Below are 16,420 nucleotides of genomic sequence, written 5' to 3'. Positions count from 1 at the left end.
TCTGCTGCTTGTGTCCGCCCCCTGCCAACTACCATTGGTCGGTCTTGCCAAGAAAATGACGTGATTTTCTAACGGTACTATGGTAACAAAGAGTTGGGAGGGCTTGGGATATGTAGTTCTCAAAAGAGTAATCTGCAGTACACAACACTAGTGTTTCAGATGACGATCATCGGGCGCTCCGAACAACAACTCCCAGAAAGCTTTGCAACGTGCAGAAAATATCCGTTACCCCCCCCCCCCCCCGGCCATTATGCGCTTGCTCGGTGGAGAAGCGATGGCGTATATAGCTTGCTGTGAATGCGGATGAGCAAGGAGTAGGCTTGGCTCTTAAATTACGAGGTAGGGTAAGGTGTTTTAGGTCGTTTTGTAAGTCAAGTGCGGTAACAAAGGAGGGCCTCAACGATCTTTCCCCTCTTAAGTGGGGTTTTCGACGCGTAAGAAATATTTGGATGCCGTGATAAATTAATAAAAGGGAAGGTTGCGAGCGGACGTGGGGGAGGAAAAAAAAAAGTGACCCGGATTGCAAATTGCTGACCAACCAGGTAGGTGGAGCTTTGTCGATGTGCTCTTGACAACAACAGCAAAAAAAATACTGCCTGTTGTGAGAGTTGGTGAGGCCGCCTGCGCCTTGGGCGGAAAAAAAACGAACGTTAAGGTGCTCTTTTTTTCTACTTGATTCATCATAAAGCCCGTGGGGCTTCGTTACTGCACATAAATCCAGCCTTTCAGGCACTGTCTGGTTTTCACTTTTACAGCAGTTGCATGCTCTGTAGAGGATAATCCTCTCTCTTCTTACATCTGGGCAGTGATGTAAGGGAATTACTCTGCAGTACTGATGTAGTTGCACTCGTGTCATCTGTCAAAGCGAGTCACATGATGACACCTTGCGTGTGTTAGTCACGAAATGTAAAGCTGACGTCTGTTCGCGTTTTTATGGCACAGGGGGAATCATTCCCTAGAAGTAGTCCCCCCCCCAGATCTGAAAATGGAATTGTGAAGGATCTGTAGGTCTTTTTTTAGTGAGGATAAATCCTGTTACTGAGTGATCATCCTACGTATTTCAAGAAACGTTGCTCTGTGAGTTGTAGTTGGATCTGGCTATTTTAATAACCAGATTTTTAAGCGGACGGGTACAATAATTCGGGTGGATGACAATGGACGTATCAGTAGGCGATTTACGAGGAATGCGGGTATAAACTCTTCCCATTCTAGAGTTGTGTATAGCTGTATTAATCTCCCAGGTGGGGTATTGTGTACTTGCTTTTAGAAAAACTGCAAACGCAAAACATGGAACATACTTTTATTACCTGCGCTTAATAAAAAAAAGACTTGTATTACTTTGGTTTGAGCGGTGTCGTACAGTATACTGTATAAAGTAGTTGAACCGATACTGAAAAGGTTTAGGTAAGTTGTCACCTTTGATATTAAATACTCTTATTTTTTCCAAAGAACACTTGTGGTATACATTTAGCAGCATCCAATCCGGCTTACACAGCCTTGAAAAGAGATCATCAAACCTTAATTATTTAATGTTGCATTAACACTTTAACTGGAACTTCAGATAGATGTGTAGGCCAACGGTATTCTGCTCTTGTCCTGCAGGGCCAGTGTGTCTGTAGGTTTTCTCTCTAAAGCAGTAATAGTCGAGGAGCTGGGAGAGGTGATAACTGGAATAGTTTAAGACAACGGCAATTGACAGAGGGCAATAAGAACTAAAGTGGCATGAAAACCTGAAGACTCACACTGGCACTCATGACTGGACCGCTGGCTTGGGCTATTTTTGCTCTCTGTGCATTTTGCTGTGTACAACTCTATTTAAGTTTTGTGTAAATGATGCACATGCAGGTAATATTATAGGATTACAATTTTTTTCATCGAAGTGCTGTTGGGTAGACATGCTGATTGCAGCTTTGTCAAATCGGTGTTTAATTTTTTACTGTCTTATCTAAATGCTTTGTAAGTCTGGGCAAGTCTTAAAGCCTAGCACACCTTTTACGAACCTAATTCGTCCCTTGTTCTGTAATGAAATACTACATCAATGGAAAGTTTGTTCCACCATGTTTGAGGCGCTTGGAGGATTTGTAATTATATAATATACAAGCTTCTCGAACCTTTAAATTGGGTAGAAGAAGGAAACTTGCCAGAGAATCGGGTTGTTAAACTTGCTGTTTACGTTTCTGACAGAAATCTTTGCCCTACTGCGTTTACTGTGAAAGCAAGGCACAGCGGGGTTTCGGATGTTGAATACCCTGAAAAAGAAATTGCAGAAGGTCTAATTGGTTAAAATTCCCAGTTATACGAAACTGTGTTGGGGGGGAAAAAGTTCCCTTAATACAGTTATACCACGATCCCACTAAAACCGGGTCAGCAGGGCTGTGTCGTTTGTAACTATAATGAGCCTCTGAAGCACTTATTTAAGGATGTGGCTTCAAATGTCCTTTCCCACTTCTGGGGTGGGCAAAGATTCAGGGTACTCGTGTGTCTCATTAACTTGTTCCTCTCCTCCATCTCGGTCTCGTGTTGCATCCCTTGACTGTTTTCTGCAGTTACCTGCAGAATTCTAGAACCATCGCTCTGACCTACATCCGTGCTATCCAGCTCTCTGAGGGGTGCTGTGGAAGAATGGCGCGCCACCACATTGAGCTCTCTCGCGCTGGAACTCCGCGGCGAGCTCCTGGCTGTGGAAGTTGAGCTTCGGTGGTCTGGGTTTGAGCAATCTCTTTGCTCCGTGTGGCCGATGCAATGCCGACTGCTGCTGCCCGTATAGATCGGCGTCTTTGCGAGTGACCCTTTTTGGGTTTCAAAGTCAGGTAGGGGTGGGAAAACGTCAGACAGGCTAGAGAGAAACCGTTTACCCAAGAGATGGAAGTGTTCTTTTCTTTTGCAGAGTTATCCATCTAGTGAATACTCTTTGTGAAAGAAACCAGCATGCTGAGTGAGTGCACCTGATTTCCTTAGAGCTGTAGGAGATTCACAGAGGGTTTTAAATTTGTGAATACTGGATAATGCAGTCTTTTGCGCGCTTGGGAGCGGTCATACAGTCTGAACTCCCAGTATTTGTTTTTCTCATGTTACAAAAGTAGTGTTCGTACTCTGAATACAATTATACGATTTTGCGACTTTGATTCTGTAGCTGAAACTGCTCCAGCAGAACTGCTAATTAAACGGTTGCCGATGTGCAGAGTGCACGCAGGCATTTTTGAAATGCTAATTTGCAGAAGTGGGTTTTGTTGCAGCTTCGTCACAGGTGATCGCTGAACAAAGAGCGATGTTTTTTTTTCCCTGCCAGATCGCTCGGTTTTGAAACGAGCAGACGCACTGTGCTGGAAGTGGAATGGTTTGATCTAAGCTGTCATGTTACAGATCACGATTCCCCCCGAGAGGCAGAAATAGAGAAAATGGGCACGAGTGCGTTGTTGTTCTGTGCAGCCGCGACACAAATCATGCGCTGACCTCGCGTGCTACAATAACACTGCATGTGTTAGCTAAGCTGTTGTGCACGGTGGCAGCAGTAACTGAAGCAGCTGTCACTGATACAGGTAACAAGACTAGCGCTGCCTTTCATTTCCTGATCTGAGTCTGCTGTTGCGCTGATTCGACTTTGCCTTCCTGTTTGTCATACATTTTATTTCTTTTTGTGTTTCGAAAGAAAGGCTACAGTATTGGTGTTTAAAAAGGTCAGGTAGGAGTCTGTGCCTTTATCTGGCTTCTTGGTGTCTTAATTAACATTCTTTTGATTTGGGGGAGAGTGGTATTTAAACACGGTGGCGCAGTGGTTAGCATTGTTGCCCTGCAGTGCTGGGGCCCTGGGTTCAATTCTGTGGTGCTGTCTGTGTGGAGTTTGTATGTTCTCCCCATGTTCGTGTAGGTCCTCTGGATACCTCCCACAGTCCAAAAAGTCCAGATTAACTTAACTTGTAGGTTAATCGGCTTCTGGGAGAATTGCCCATGGTGAGCATGTGTGTTTCTGCGTCTGACCTGCAATGGACTGAAGTCCCACCCAGGGTGTATCCTGTCTTTCGCCTGTTGCTTGACAGGATAGTCTCGGGCTCTCCAGTGGCCCTGAATTAGATGAAGCCTTTAGAAAAGGGATGAATCTGTTTAAAAAAAACTGCTTTTTTAATATGAAATACACATGCTATTAAAAAAACAGCTACTAATTGCTTAGTGTTAATACCTACCATTAACACCGTTAACTGCCTGCTGTTCAGTTTTATGACTACAAATCAAACTTGCAGTTGCTGCAGGCCTCTCTCTGAGAGTTCAGATTTGATAACAGATAAGTGGTAACAGGAAAAGCCTCTAAATGTGAAACATTAGTTCAGTTCTATCTGCGTCCTATGCTTTTGGATTGCAGTCATTAAAAGGCTTCATCATCTATTGTATTTTTTAGGGAAGTTATATGTTGGTATTTAGGCCTTTAAATATTCTGTTGTGGCTTCACATACAAATAGAGGAGTCGCTGGATAGGAGTCGCAGGATCTCTGTCCTTCGATGGTGTTTTACAAGCCAATAGTTTGGTCCTGGGAGGGAATTAAGTTTTTGTTTGTAGTTTCTGATCAAGGAGTAAACCAAAATCAAGATTTACTCGTGACTGCTCTGCTCCCAGTGCAGTCTGGCAGTATTGCTGCCTACGGTAAAAGGGTCCAGTGACATACTTGGCTGTACTGCAGCATCTTGTGGTTCACTTACTTGCTCTAGATGTAATTGAGTGTAACCTTACTTGGTTTTTTTTTTAGATGTGACTTTTCCTTCTGGATTGGGGACAGACCGGAGAACGTTAAAATGACCGGTGGCTTAAACCGTTTTGGGTGTCGCGGTGTTAGTTAAAAGCAGTCTGAAACATGGAAAAATTCAGTCTTCATTTTAAGAGCGTACGTAGGCTGCGTGTAGGTGAATGTGCCGAGTAAATTGCGGAGGCAGGAGCAGATCATTTGCGGGAGCTCCTTGTTTCTGCTCTTGAAAGGGTAGCTGTTGGTACACTACTCGGCTTTGAAGCGTCTTGCTTCTGTCACTTCACGGCATGCTGCCACTCCTTCACATGTATTTATGTCGGCGCTGTCTTTCCGCCGCAGGTGGAGGGCCACCGCATCAGTCATCCTGAGCGATGGCTTTCACTCCTGCCAGCCTGGGCGGTTGATCTGTGGCGCTGCAGCTCGGTGTTTCGGTGAGGTGGCTGCAAACCAGGCAGCAGCCCGAGCGTGGTCTCAGGCCGCATAGCGCCACGTTGCCACGTGATCGAGCTGGACCAGCGCGAGGCAGATTTTCACCTGCTTAATGCCATCTGCCACAGACGTGCGGGGCGTCCTTTCAGCCATATCACCCTGCAACTCCCAGCTGGCAGCCCACTGAAGCTCAGCAGGTGTGAGCCTGGTCAGTACCTGGATGGGAGACCTCCTGGGAGAGCTAAGGTTGCTGCTGGAAGAGGTGTTAGTGGGGCCAGCAGGGGGCGCTCACCCTGTGGTCCATGTGGGTCCTAATGCTCCAGTATAGTGACGGGGACACTATACTGTAAACAGGCGATGTTCTTCAGATGAGACGTAAAACCGAGGTCCTGACTCTCTGTGGTCCTTCTCGAGGCGTTTCTCGAAAAGAGTAATGGTGTAACCTTTGCTTCCTGGCCACATTTCCCCCTGGCCTTTACCAGTCATGGCCTCCTAATAATCCCCATCTATGAACTGGCTTTATCATTCTGTTCTCCTCCCTACCGAAAGCTAATTTGTGGTGAGTGTACTGGCACACTATGGCTGCTGTCGCATCATCCAGGTGGGGCTGCACATTGGTGGTGGTGGTGGTGGTGGTGGTGGTGGTGGTGAAGGGGAGACCCCATTACCTGTAAAGTGCTTTGAGTAGAGTGTCCGGAAAAGCACTGCATAAGTGTAAGGAATTATTATTACATTGCTAATTGTACAAATTCATGTGTTGATAAAATTAAAGTAACATTTCCAGTAGTGGCCCTTGCATCTATGCAAAGGGACACTAGCCAATTAGGAAAGGGGATGAAACTGATCTTGCATTGCATAACGTATACTTGCAGGATGTGATATTATCTTTTTCACAGCAAGAGTTGCGTATTTGCTACAAAAAAGAATGAGGAAAAAGTCTTCGCTGAACACGATGATCTTGACCATGAGAAAAACACGCGTGCTCTGCTTGTAATAAACAAGAGGGGTGTAGATTGAAATTCAGCCGTCCGTATTACGGTTTGCACATCTTCCCATGGCCTTGGGTTGAATTGCGAAACGTTAAATAAAGCTGCCCGCACGGAATGCTTATCTAAAGAACATCTTGTCTGCATTTTTGCTCGCATTCAGGGTTCCTGCTGCCTGGATCATTTGCAAAGGCAGCCGAGGCTCTCTCTCTTGTTAGCACTGCAGAAGGGCACGGCAAGAGCCCAGGAGCACTTCAGGGGTGCATAAAGCAGGAGAAGAGTTTCGTGGAGTTGCAGCACGACGACCTACATCTACGGAGTCCATCCGTCACTGTTGACACCATCCTACTGAGCAGCGTGATCAGATCGGCTGAAGGACCGGTGGGAGCAGTCTCTTTCCTGTTGCACTTGCTCGCTCGGTGTGGCCTGCAACTTCTCTGGATTCGCCAAAGTGTTTAGGTGCGTCGCTGAAAGTTAATCAGTTATTCAGCTCCTGGAAACAAATGGATTTATGCGTTTAACGCTGAACACTGCTGTCTTTATAGGCGTCTTCAGACCATCCTGGAAGAAGTTACAAGCTTTGAGGAAAAAAAATTCTACCAATTAAATTTATTTTGAGCTCTGAAGAAGGCCAACCCAGAAACTGTTCAGGGCTGGAGTGGGCAGCTTTAATGACACTGTGGTGACTGCGTTCGTTAACAATCCAGCAGTTTCTAGGCCCTGCGTTTAGAAAGATAATTCACTCTAACTGGGGGCAAAAAGCCTTAAAGGGACAGATTTCTTAAAAGTAAACGTAAAACCTTTAATATGAAGTGTTCCATTTCCCATGTTACTCATGCAGTTTAATGTGTACAATTCAGGAGCAAAGAAGCAGGCAGGAGAGATTGGTGAGGAGTCCTAGGGTTGCGTATGCATTACAAAATGAATGAGGAAAAAGTTTTTCCTGAACACGATGATCTTTACCATGAGAAAAACATGCATGCTGTGCTTGTAATAAACGAGAGAGGTGTACAGTAGATTGAAATTCAGTTTGCCACCTATTTCATAAACTTCCCTCAGGAAGATGCTACCAGTCTATTAAAACCAGCACTCCCTGCTGTCTGGACAGCTTCTTTCCTAGTGCTGTCTTTTTTGCTTAACCAGAATTCCTAGTTATATATGCACTGTCTTGGCAATGCCGGTTTGTTTGATATGTTGGAATGTTTCGCAGCAGCACATACTGTACACCAGAGTAAGTTCCTTGTAGGTGAAATGTGCTTGGCAAATAAAGGTTATTCTGATCATACTCATTTACTGTACATGAGAAATGTTGTGGATATCCTCGTGAAGCAGCAAGTTCAAATGTTTAGACAAGTTGCATTCTGCACAACTAGTTAGACATAAATTCAGAAGATGGTTGTTCAAAACCTCAAATTACAATGTTCACCTCATGTTAATTGAGTCTACTGAAATTATAGAACAGCCCAATTAAGTTTGTCCAAACTGCTGTCGGAGCAGTGCCTGCTGTCTGATTGTGGCAGGTAGCTGTGGTCGACTGTGCTGTTAGCCTCTGTTGTGTGAAACGGTTTGATAAACTACATGGTCAGAAGCCAGAATGCAGGAAAAAGAACAGAACCACGCACTAAGAGCCTTCAGAACAGCAAACGCAGTTTGGCGAGGTTACAGGAAGGAACAAAGAAATGAGAAAAGAGGTTCTATACAGGGCCTGTGTTCTTGTGATTGAGTGCAGAGGACCAGAGAGCACGTCGTAGTTATTTCATCAACTTCTGGAGTGCTTTTTTTTTTTATCATGCTTGGCTTTCATGGAAACATTTGATCACGTCAAGTGAGTTTTATCCTGTAGCCAGGGAAATAAATCTGCCATTCTCTGTGCAGCACTTCATATGTATTTAGACTGACGGGTTTGACCTTTTCTTAATGTATCAAATACTACATAACCTGAATGTTAATGATGAATCTGAAGAAGCTTAAGGCACGAGTTCTTGAGACATGGCAGGAATTTCCCACACGAGGTAATGTTTTTTCTTCTTTTCAATGTGTACCCTTGAACAGTTCCGGAAGTCTTGATTGTAGCTGACCAACATAAGTACTAACCCCAACCATCTAGAAAATATGTATTATATATTTGCATAAAGTAGCCTTTAACAATTCAGTTGATCAAATACAAGTCAAATTTCTTGCTATTTTTTTGTATCCTTAATTCTGGTTCTGTTACAAATATATTTTAACTTTTAAAAAGTACAAGGCTTCATTACAGGAATTTTTCAATCCAAGTCCACTATTTTTACCCTCCAGGTTATAAAATATCTACTGTATTCTTGAAACTCTTAGTATCCCGGTCCTATTTAACATTGAAGTAGATCTCTATGAAATTACTGTTACCTCAGCTCAACCCTAAAGAGTGATTTACAATGGTATTTTCCTGTGTCTGTGAATATTATTTTGCCGGGTTTGTAAAAACCTCTAAAGTTTGCAGGTTCCACGCTAGCGTTGCATAATCATGCACTAAAGCAGAAAAATTCTATTAACATTACAACCTGATCCTGTCGTGCTAATTTTAGGCTTTATGTTGCCTCGGAAAACTATTTTTTTGTAACGGGGGAAAAAACCCCATGCTGAAATAACAGTAATCCCAGCTCTGTTTACGTCTACCTGTGTGGAGCAGGTCTTCAGTCTCATCTGGCATCCGACAGCTTGGCTCCGGCTAGGTAAATGAGTATTATATTTAAATAGAGGGATGCACTGCTGCCTGGGGAACATGACTGGCTCTAAACCAAGCTGCTCTCTGTTTGTAGATCTTGGCTGGCACCCACAGGAAGTACCATTTCAATATTCACCGGCACTCCAACAGGCCAGGAAGGGAAAAAATCCGTTGGGATTGAATCGCAACACTTTTTTTTTCAGTGTTTGAAAAGAACACTGTAATACTAGTGGTTTTTTTTTTTTTCAGAGGAGCTGCCAGCGTTTCTAATACAAAACCTACCTTGTCCTAAACAAACATTTTTGGGCCCTGAGCACTGTACATACACATTGACTGGGCACTGTTTTTTTTTTCCCTCTCTCCTATGCAGTTGCAGTCTGGTGTAAAATTAAATTGCTAATGTCTGTGTGCTCTAGCAGTAAAAGTTCCAGTGAATGATCATGGGGCAGTTATCCCTGATGGCTTGTTATTGATCTGTCTTGCTGAGTTCCCCTGTCTGCCTTCTTTCTGAAACATGTCATTAAATATTTGTGGAATATGGATTCGGAGTTTTTTTTCCCCCAATTTCATGTATTTTTGAAAAATAGCTGTGACTACGATAGCCTGAGGCACACAGATATTATTTGAGGGCATCCTGGTGACTTGGGTCAGGCGTGATTTCTGCAGCAAGGCCTGAGTGCCATTTTTGAGCTGGAGGAAATCCATGAGCTCCTCTCACTCGCAAGATCACAAGAAATCTGACTGTGCGGCTTTGGTTATTGCTGGCTCTCTGTGATGTAGCAAGGCATGCATGAGGTGTTTTGAGGTTTCCATGAAATATATTTGTTTCTCCATATATATATTTATTTTTTTAGAATAACAGCAGCGCAAGGCTTTGAGCCATGAATTCTTGTAAAATCCTCAAGTGAGTTATGCGATCTGGAATGCAGACTTGTTTTTCAGAAATGTTTAGGCTGTCTTCCTCTTTTTTTTTGTCTTTGACACTGTAGACCAATTTTTAAAAAACAAGCAAAACTCTAAAGGCAGCGGTAAATGGCATCGCATAACTCTGCAGATAACAGGTCAGTCTGATCGGTTCATGTCGCTAGCTGACGGAGCAGGGTGGCCCCAGGGTTGGCTGGGATCTTCCAGAATAAGGCTGGGACTATTCCAGAGGTTTCTCCTCTGGCAAACGGCGAGCCCTGCGACCGGCTGGCCGCCTGTCCTGTCTGGCGCTGTGGGCAGGCTGGAGACGAGGCTGAAGGGACCTGCAGCTGCCCTTGCAGATCTTGCTCTGGAGCTGTGCTCCTCACTCCTGTTCCTGGAGGGTTTCCTAATCTGTACAGACTGTTACCTAACCATCAGCTGCTGAAAATATGGCATTATCTATGAAATCTGCTAGGTCAGTAAGAAAGCTTTACAAGAGGAATTGTATTTCCTCCTAGGTGTTTTTTTGATGCCATCTGAACTTGACCTAGCTGGACCCTTATCTGTATTACGGTATAGTTCATGCCCCACATCTCCACTAAAGGCCTTTAAAGACTCTCCAGAAGAGGCTTTGAAAAGCGGTGACCTAATTATTGCATTGTCTGCAGCGCGCAGTGAAGTCCCTGCTGGCCCTTGTGTGTGGGTGCACTGGGCAGGCTGGAGTCGGAGCGCTCCAGTTATGGACGCGCGCCTGACATAGAGGAGAGCGGAGTCCAGTGTGTGCTGATGGCCTTCGCAAGCAGTGACCACTCCCCTGGTCACCCGAGTCTCCGCGAGCACACTGCACTTCCTCTGCAGGCCAGCTGGAGTTTCCTGACACAGGCCCACCTTCTGGCTCGCTCTCAGTGGTCATGTGGTATTGTCCTGCAGTTCAGGTGCCATCAAGGACCTCAAACTTAAAAAAAAAAAAGCTTTTCCGTCACTGTGGAGCGGACACGGGACCCAGGAGGCTTAACGAAAATAATTTGCAATTGGGGAAAATGGGCTCATTCATCAGTTTTGGTATCGTTTTGTCTCGGATAGATTGGTGATAAAGCAACATTAACTTGTCTTTCATCTTTATTTTAACTCTTCTCTATGGCTGTATTGGGGGGACTATACAGTATATAAATCTCTAATATTTAATAGTAAATATTTAATCGTTGTGGAATCTTATTACAGTGCCCATCCCTCTTCTGCAGTTTGAGGTCATTAATGCATGGTACCAGAACAGTGTACATGAACACAGACCCTGTATGCCACCTAAAGCAATATATGCACCTTTGAGCAATATAATGTGACCACACTGTCAGAAGAAGCAAGAGGGATATTAATCACTGACGCTTATTGATGTTTAAAGAACCAGTTCTTTATGCGTTTGTTTTTCTTTTCTGGCAGGTTCATTGATTGTGAAAATTCCAAGCAATGGATGGGGACAAGGCAGCTGCTTCAGAAAGGATTTTGCTGGAGCCGTACAGATACTTACTGCAGCTGCCAGGTAACTGGATTTGATATCCCGAGTTATGTAGAACAATGACTGGCTTCAGGATGATCTTTCCAGACTCCTCTGGCCCAGATACCGGGAGTCATGTTGTGCTCATAGCCTGAGCTAAAGGATTGAGAGCACTCTGTGGTGTGACTGAAGTTCATCTAGATTGCTTATTTTCAAACAGATTGGCCAGCTGAGTTGAGCTCTTGCTCTCAGTTAACGTGTCTTTTCAGTTACCTTAGAGGTCAGAGGAGCTGGGGAGACAAATAACTGCAATATCCTGACTTTTGTAGAAAAATGTTACCAGTCAAAATCTTTCCTTTCCCCCATATTGAAAGGCAGTGCTGTCTCCAGCTGCAATTAGATGGGGAAAAAAATCTATACTTGCTATCCTATTTTTTTTGCACCTGGAGTGAGTGGTTTGCCAAAACTGAGAGCTTCATTACAGGTTACAGAAACTTGAGCCTTTTCTTACAGTGGAGCTTAACGAAACCTTTGACTCTGTGTAACCTGGACATCTTTTTCTCTGGGTGGAATTGGTCTTGTGTTCTGTTGCCGTAATAGATAAATCGGGCTGTATGTCGTCAAGGAATATGTGCTAAATGACTAGAAAGTTTATTGTTGCTAGTAAAATCCCTTTTTTATTTAGAATGACTTTTTTTTTTGTCTTTTTTCAAAGCAAAATGGTGAAATTGAAAAGTGAAAAAATGTTTTTCCTTCCAAAAAGTCATTACTTGGCGACTGGGGTGTTAAATTGCAGTTGTGTAGTATAGGATCTAGATTCCATCCTAAATAAATTCCACATAAACAACATAAACGGAGAGATGCAGAAGATCCTGTTCCTATCAGATGAATTAAATCCATTTTAAATGACTGCATTTCTAGGTTTTTATGACAGCACTTAGCAGTTAGTGTGCATACAAATAGGTGCTTGCTATGATAATTAATGGGCTCATTTGCAAAAATAAAATCTGTTTGGAGAAAAATTAATTTGCTGCGCATCTGCACATATTTACATGTACATCAGCTAACTTATCAGTGGGTAGGAAGACTACTTTGAAAGACCCTTTGACTTTTGAGAGTGTACCAAGTCTGTTATACTCGGGGGAAAATAGCACTACATATGTTTTGGCCATTGATAAATTTTAAAATATTTACTCATTTTAATACTGCATTGCAAAATGCTGGCATAGCTTTCGATTTTTACTTCCAAAAGAAAATGTTAATCCGAGGGCTGCTTTAAGTGCCTTTGTGTAGCAGGACGTCAGTCTCCTGTGTTCAGCACTGTAAACTGTACAGCAGCTAATAGTACCGGATGCTGAACATCTGTAATAACATCAAGTTCCTCACAGTGGCAGAGGTGGCTGACTCTTCAATGAAGGGCAAGGAAGTAAAATGGTGGCTGGCAGCACTGGTAAGATTTACCAAGTAACTGGCAGACACAGCAGTGGTGGACTCGGTCGCTAGTGACCTTCAGACCATTCCTGCCACACTGCTGATTATTTTCACTCTGTCAGGGGTTAGACACTGCACCCAAGTCACAGTACACCTCCTCTCGAACCCTAGGCCAGCTGGCATTGCACAGAACCGTGAAACAGTTCTCGAGGGGCGTAACTGTTAACTCCTGACAGGCGTAGCCACACTCACAGGTAAGGTTGGCGTCTTTAGGGGACCTCTCTTCATTCCTCGGCGATGACCGCTTCGGTCCGAGGTGACGGGTGCAGGGTCAGCTCAAGAAAGCCAGCAACCTTGGTGCCAGGCTGTAGCCCACACTTGTCTTAAGACAAAGCAGGCTGCCAGGGTGTGCCAACTGTAGGTGTCTTGCCCCGTGAAGACCTTGATGTCCCCAGTTTCAGGTGCCTGTCTGGCTGTCGCAATTCTTGCAGATTTCTGATTTTCCATGAGCTAGGCAGGGAGCACTTTTTTATTCATGTAGAATACACTGCAAGCCAAGCATCCAAAGCACTGCTATGCATCTGAAACATGGCTGTACTGCCAATGGCAAAGATACAGTGCAACAATATGGTTCATCGCAGTACCACGATAATCTAAGGCCCTTCAGGGTGAGGGCTTTCAAATCACTTTGAGGATGTGCAGCATATTCATAATTTTTCAGCAAGACATGATCTTAAATGCTTTCTGTAAGTAAAATTAATTAAGTGGTCTTGTAAGTACTTGCCATATTTTACAGCCCAAAGTCATGTAGTCTGGAGGTGAATTATAGCTTTATCTTGGTACAGATGTTTACTTTATTGTTATGTTGCCAGTAATAAACAAGGATCTGGATCAACAAGAAATTGCAACTAGATGGATGTGATTTCACTGATAGAATTCAGTCCTTTTTTTACTGTAAGCCTTTAAAAATAAGTGCTTTAAATAACTCGAGATGTAAGGGAAATAATTAAAAGACCAGCAAGCTAATGCAAACCACATCCACTACAACCCTCCCCCCAATACTGAAATCTGGTTGTGTCTTGGGGACGCTCGCTTGCTTTTCATAAAACCCTGGCTGCTAAATTATGTATGTGTTTTGTGTAAACCTCATGCATGGATTTCAAATACCTGAAAATCCAACCAAATCTGTTTGCCTATCAGTTTATTTGTACGTGTCTGGTTTGAAAATGGAAAAAGGTTTATTGTTCAGATCTCTGCAAGCCGCATTATTCACAGTGACCCAGTGTCTGCACTCCGGATAGTGAACAGGCAGTTTTCTCGCTGCTGAGATCTGTCAGGTGAAGCTAAAATTAGCATAGAAAAATAGATTGAATTATGCACATCTGTTTTGTTTTGGTAATTACATGCATTAGACTCGTCTGCTTTATTACTGCTTTACTTTGTTTAATGTGAATTTTATTTGTTGTGCATGATTTAAGTTCACAGGCATTCACAATTAAATAAGCATGATTTAAAGCATATCATTCCATGGTTCCAAATAAAGGTTGTTTGGTGTGTATGGTGAAAGAGCCAAAGTGGGAAAAATGATGACGTGAATAATATTAACTGAAATCACTCTGGAGCTGTTAAATGTAAGGAGATGGGGTGACTTGTAGTTACGTTAACTGTAGTTCAGCAGATCCAGCTTAGTCAGTCAGTCTTGTTCACTGATGTCTTCCATCAAGTACATAAGGAGGCCAATCTAAAGTAAATATCAGTTCAAAGTTCTGTTCAGTGAAGCAAGTGTCTCTCTGTCAATAGGTTGTCTTCCTTCTACTGATCCTAACAAGCCAGTCTGAGTTGCTGAGATGTAATATGTGGTTTACACTGTCATCCCTCTCCACTGCTCCTTGCTTCAGCCTAGCTGGAGCTCAGAGAGCTAATCTCCCCTGAATTATGGAGATGTGATGCATATATTGAGCAGCTCTTGTGCAAAAGTCCTCCTTACTTTTTTGGGGGGCCTTATTTGCATTAAGCTGAAGCCTTGGAGTTGCATGCCTTTAAGGCTGCCCTCTTTGTCTGAAAGTGGCATTCTCTAGGCTCCCTGTCTTAAATAAAACCCTGCCAATAGATTTTGTAGATGGAGCTGGGCATGTCCTGTGACACTACTGTGAGATCTCCAGTTCTCAGCATGTAACCCCTCCAAGACGTGGCACCTGAACCTCTAACTAGAGAGGAGTGGCACAAGATGTTCTCTCCCTCTCCGATTGTACTTGAGAAGCCCTGTGCTCCTCTGCCAGGCAGAAATGGGCTTCCCTTAAGGTTCACTGTCAACCGTGAAATGTGATGTTCTTCACAGATTTAAAAAAAAATCATTTTCCATGACTTCATTTACCTCTTAAATGTCATTAAAATGTGCCCTTACAGTAAGTTTTTTGCGTAGACTTTGTACAAAAGAGCTGCCAATAAATACATCAGAGTGCACTTAAGCATGGACTGAAAATTTGTCACGCAATACAAGGGACAGGGAGGTAATGTTAAGATGCATGCTCATGTGCCAGAGGGTAGAGACTCCTGCTCTTATTCGTTCTCGTGTGCTGTTATGCTGAAACTGTGTCTGGCTGAGTGACAATTCCATTGCTTTTGGAAAATGTAGCTTTAGCTGTGTTCTGAATGTTTCATTTTGACTTTATTTCCACACGTTGGAGCCTGATCCACCCATCCATCTTCTAACCTCTTCTTCCAGTTCAGCATTGCGGGAGAGCCAGAGCCGACTTGGGCAAGCAATGGGTGCACAGAGGGGTACACGCTGGACAGGGTGCCAGTCCATCACGGGGCAAACAAACACAGACATGCACACACTCACAGCAGGGCCAGTTTTTCCAGAATCCAGTCAACCCACCGGTGTGTTTTTGGACTGTGGGAGGAAACTGGAGCACCCAGAAGAAACCCACACGAACACAGGGAGAACATGCAAACTCCATGCCGATAGTACCCGGAGTCTGGAATTGAACCCAGAGCAATGTTAACCACTGCACCAGAGTGCTGCCCTTGAAATCTGATGCACAGGCTAACTTTTTCTGTCAAATTACAAAAGCAATGAATTCACAACCTAGGACATTAACCTTGGTTGTGCTGTACTCGGTCCCAATATAGAGTCCGTGTACCATACTGACCCTCTTAACTATTGCTGTTATGTACAACTGGAGTACTTATTTCTCAGCCCTGCCCGGCATGTGTTTTTCTGAAGAGTTGTTTTGTGACTACAAACAGTTGTGCTCACTGCACGTGCTGTAGTACTGTTCAATCAATAGACTATTTAAAGGTGTTATTTATAGATTTTTTTGTGCTCACTAGCTGTAAAAGGAATCTGTTCCTAAGCCCCAGTCATCTGTGTGTGTAGGCAGAGCAGCTCAGCGTGCAAGCTATGTGAGAGAATTACCCGTAGAAAGAAATTAATTGGGGATGAACCAAAGGAAAACTTCCCACCCTAATCGAAGTTTAGCGCTGTATAATGTCACTACGTATAGAGTGGAGTTGCTTTGAGATTAGCAGCAGGTGACCTGTTGACGTGCAGGTCATTTTTTCATATTTTATTATCGAACAGCTATAGTTAATTATAATAACTGCAGAATCTTTGCTAATATTTTATAATAACATGTTTTAAATCATGAGGGAATGGAGGGGCAGTATACAGTGTGGTAGAATAATAGGCCTACATAGGCTCTTCTCTTCATGCATTTCTGCACTGACCTTGAAT

At 43.6% G+C, this 16,420-nt stretch overlaps 1 protein-coding gene across 9 annotated transcripts in view; it reads left to right on the top strand.

The window, feature by feature from the left end:
- The first annotated feature begins 250 nt into the window (after positions 1-250).
- The window catches only part of ggps1 (geranylgeranyl diphosphate synthase 1), a 31,823-nt gene continuing 15,653 nt past the window's right edge, over positions 251-16,420 (top strand). For 2 of the 9 annotated variants that reach the window (XM_088934139.1, XM_088934135.1), the window contains exons 1-3: positions 270-542; positions 6,315-6,610; positions 11,196-11,295. In XM_088934139.1, the coding sequence (XP_088790265.1) occupies positions 11,227-11,295 (69 nt within the window). In that variant the 5' untranslated portion in view covers positions 270-542; positions 6,315-6,610; positions 11,196-11,226. Of the gene's footprint in view, positions 543-6,314; positions 6,611-6,696; positions 11,296-16,420 lie in introns of all 9 variants that reach the window. The other 7 variants (XM_088934140.1, XM_088934136.1, XM_088934137.1 and 4 more) reach the window with 6 other exon arrangements.

The sequence above is a fragment of the Atractosteus spatula genome, chromosome 15, assembly GCF_055471065.1.
Source record: "Atractosteus spatula isolate fAtrSpa1 chromosome 15, fAtrSpa1.hap1, whole genome shotgun sequence".
Taxonomy (NCBI): Eukaryota; Metazoa; Chordata; class Actinopteri; order Semionotiformes; family Lepisosteidae; genus Atractosteus; species Atractosteus spatula.
This window is presented reverse-complemented; position numbering and strand designations above follow the sequence as displayed.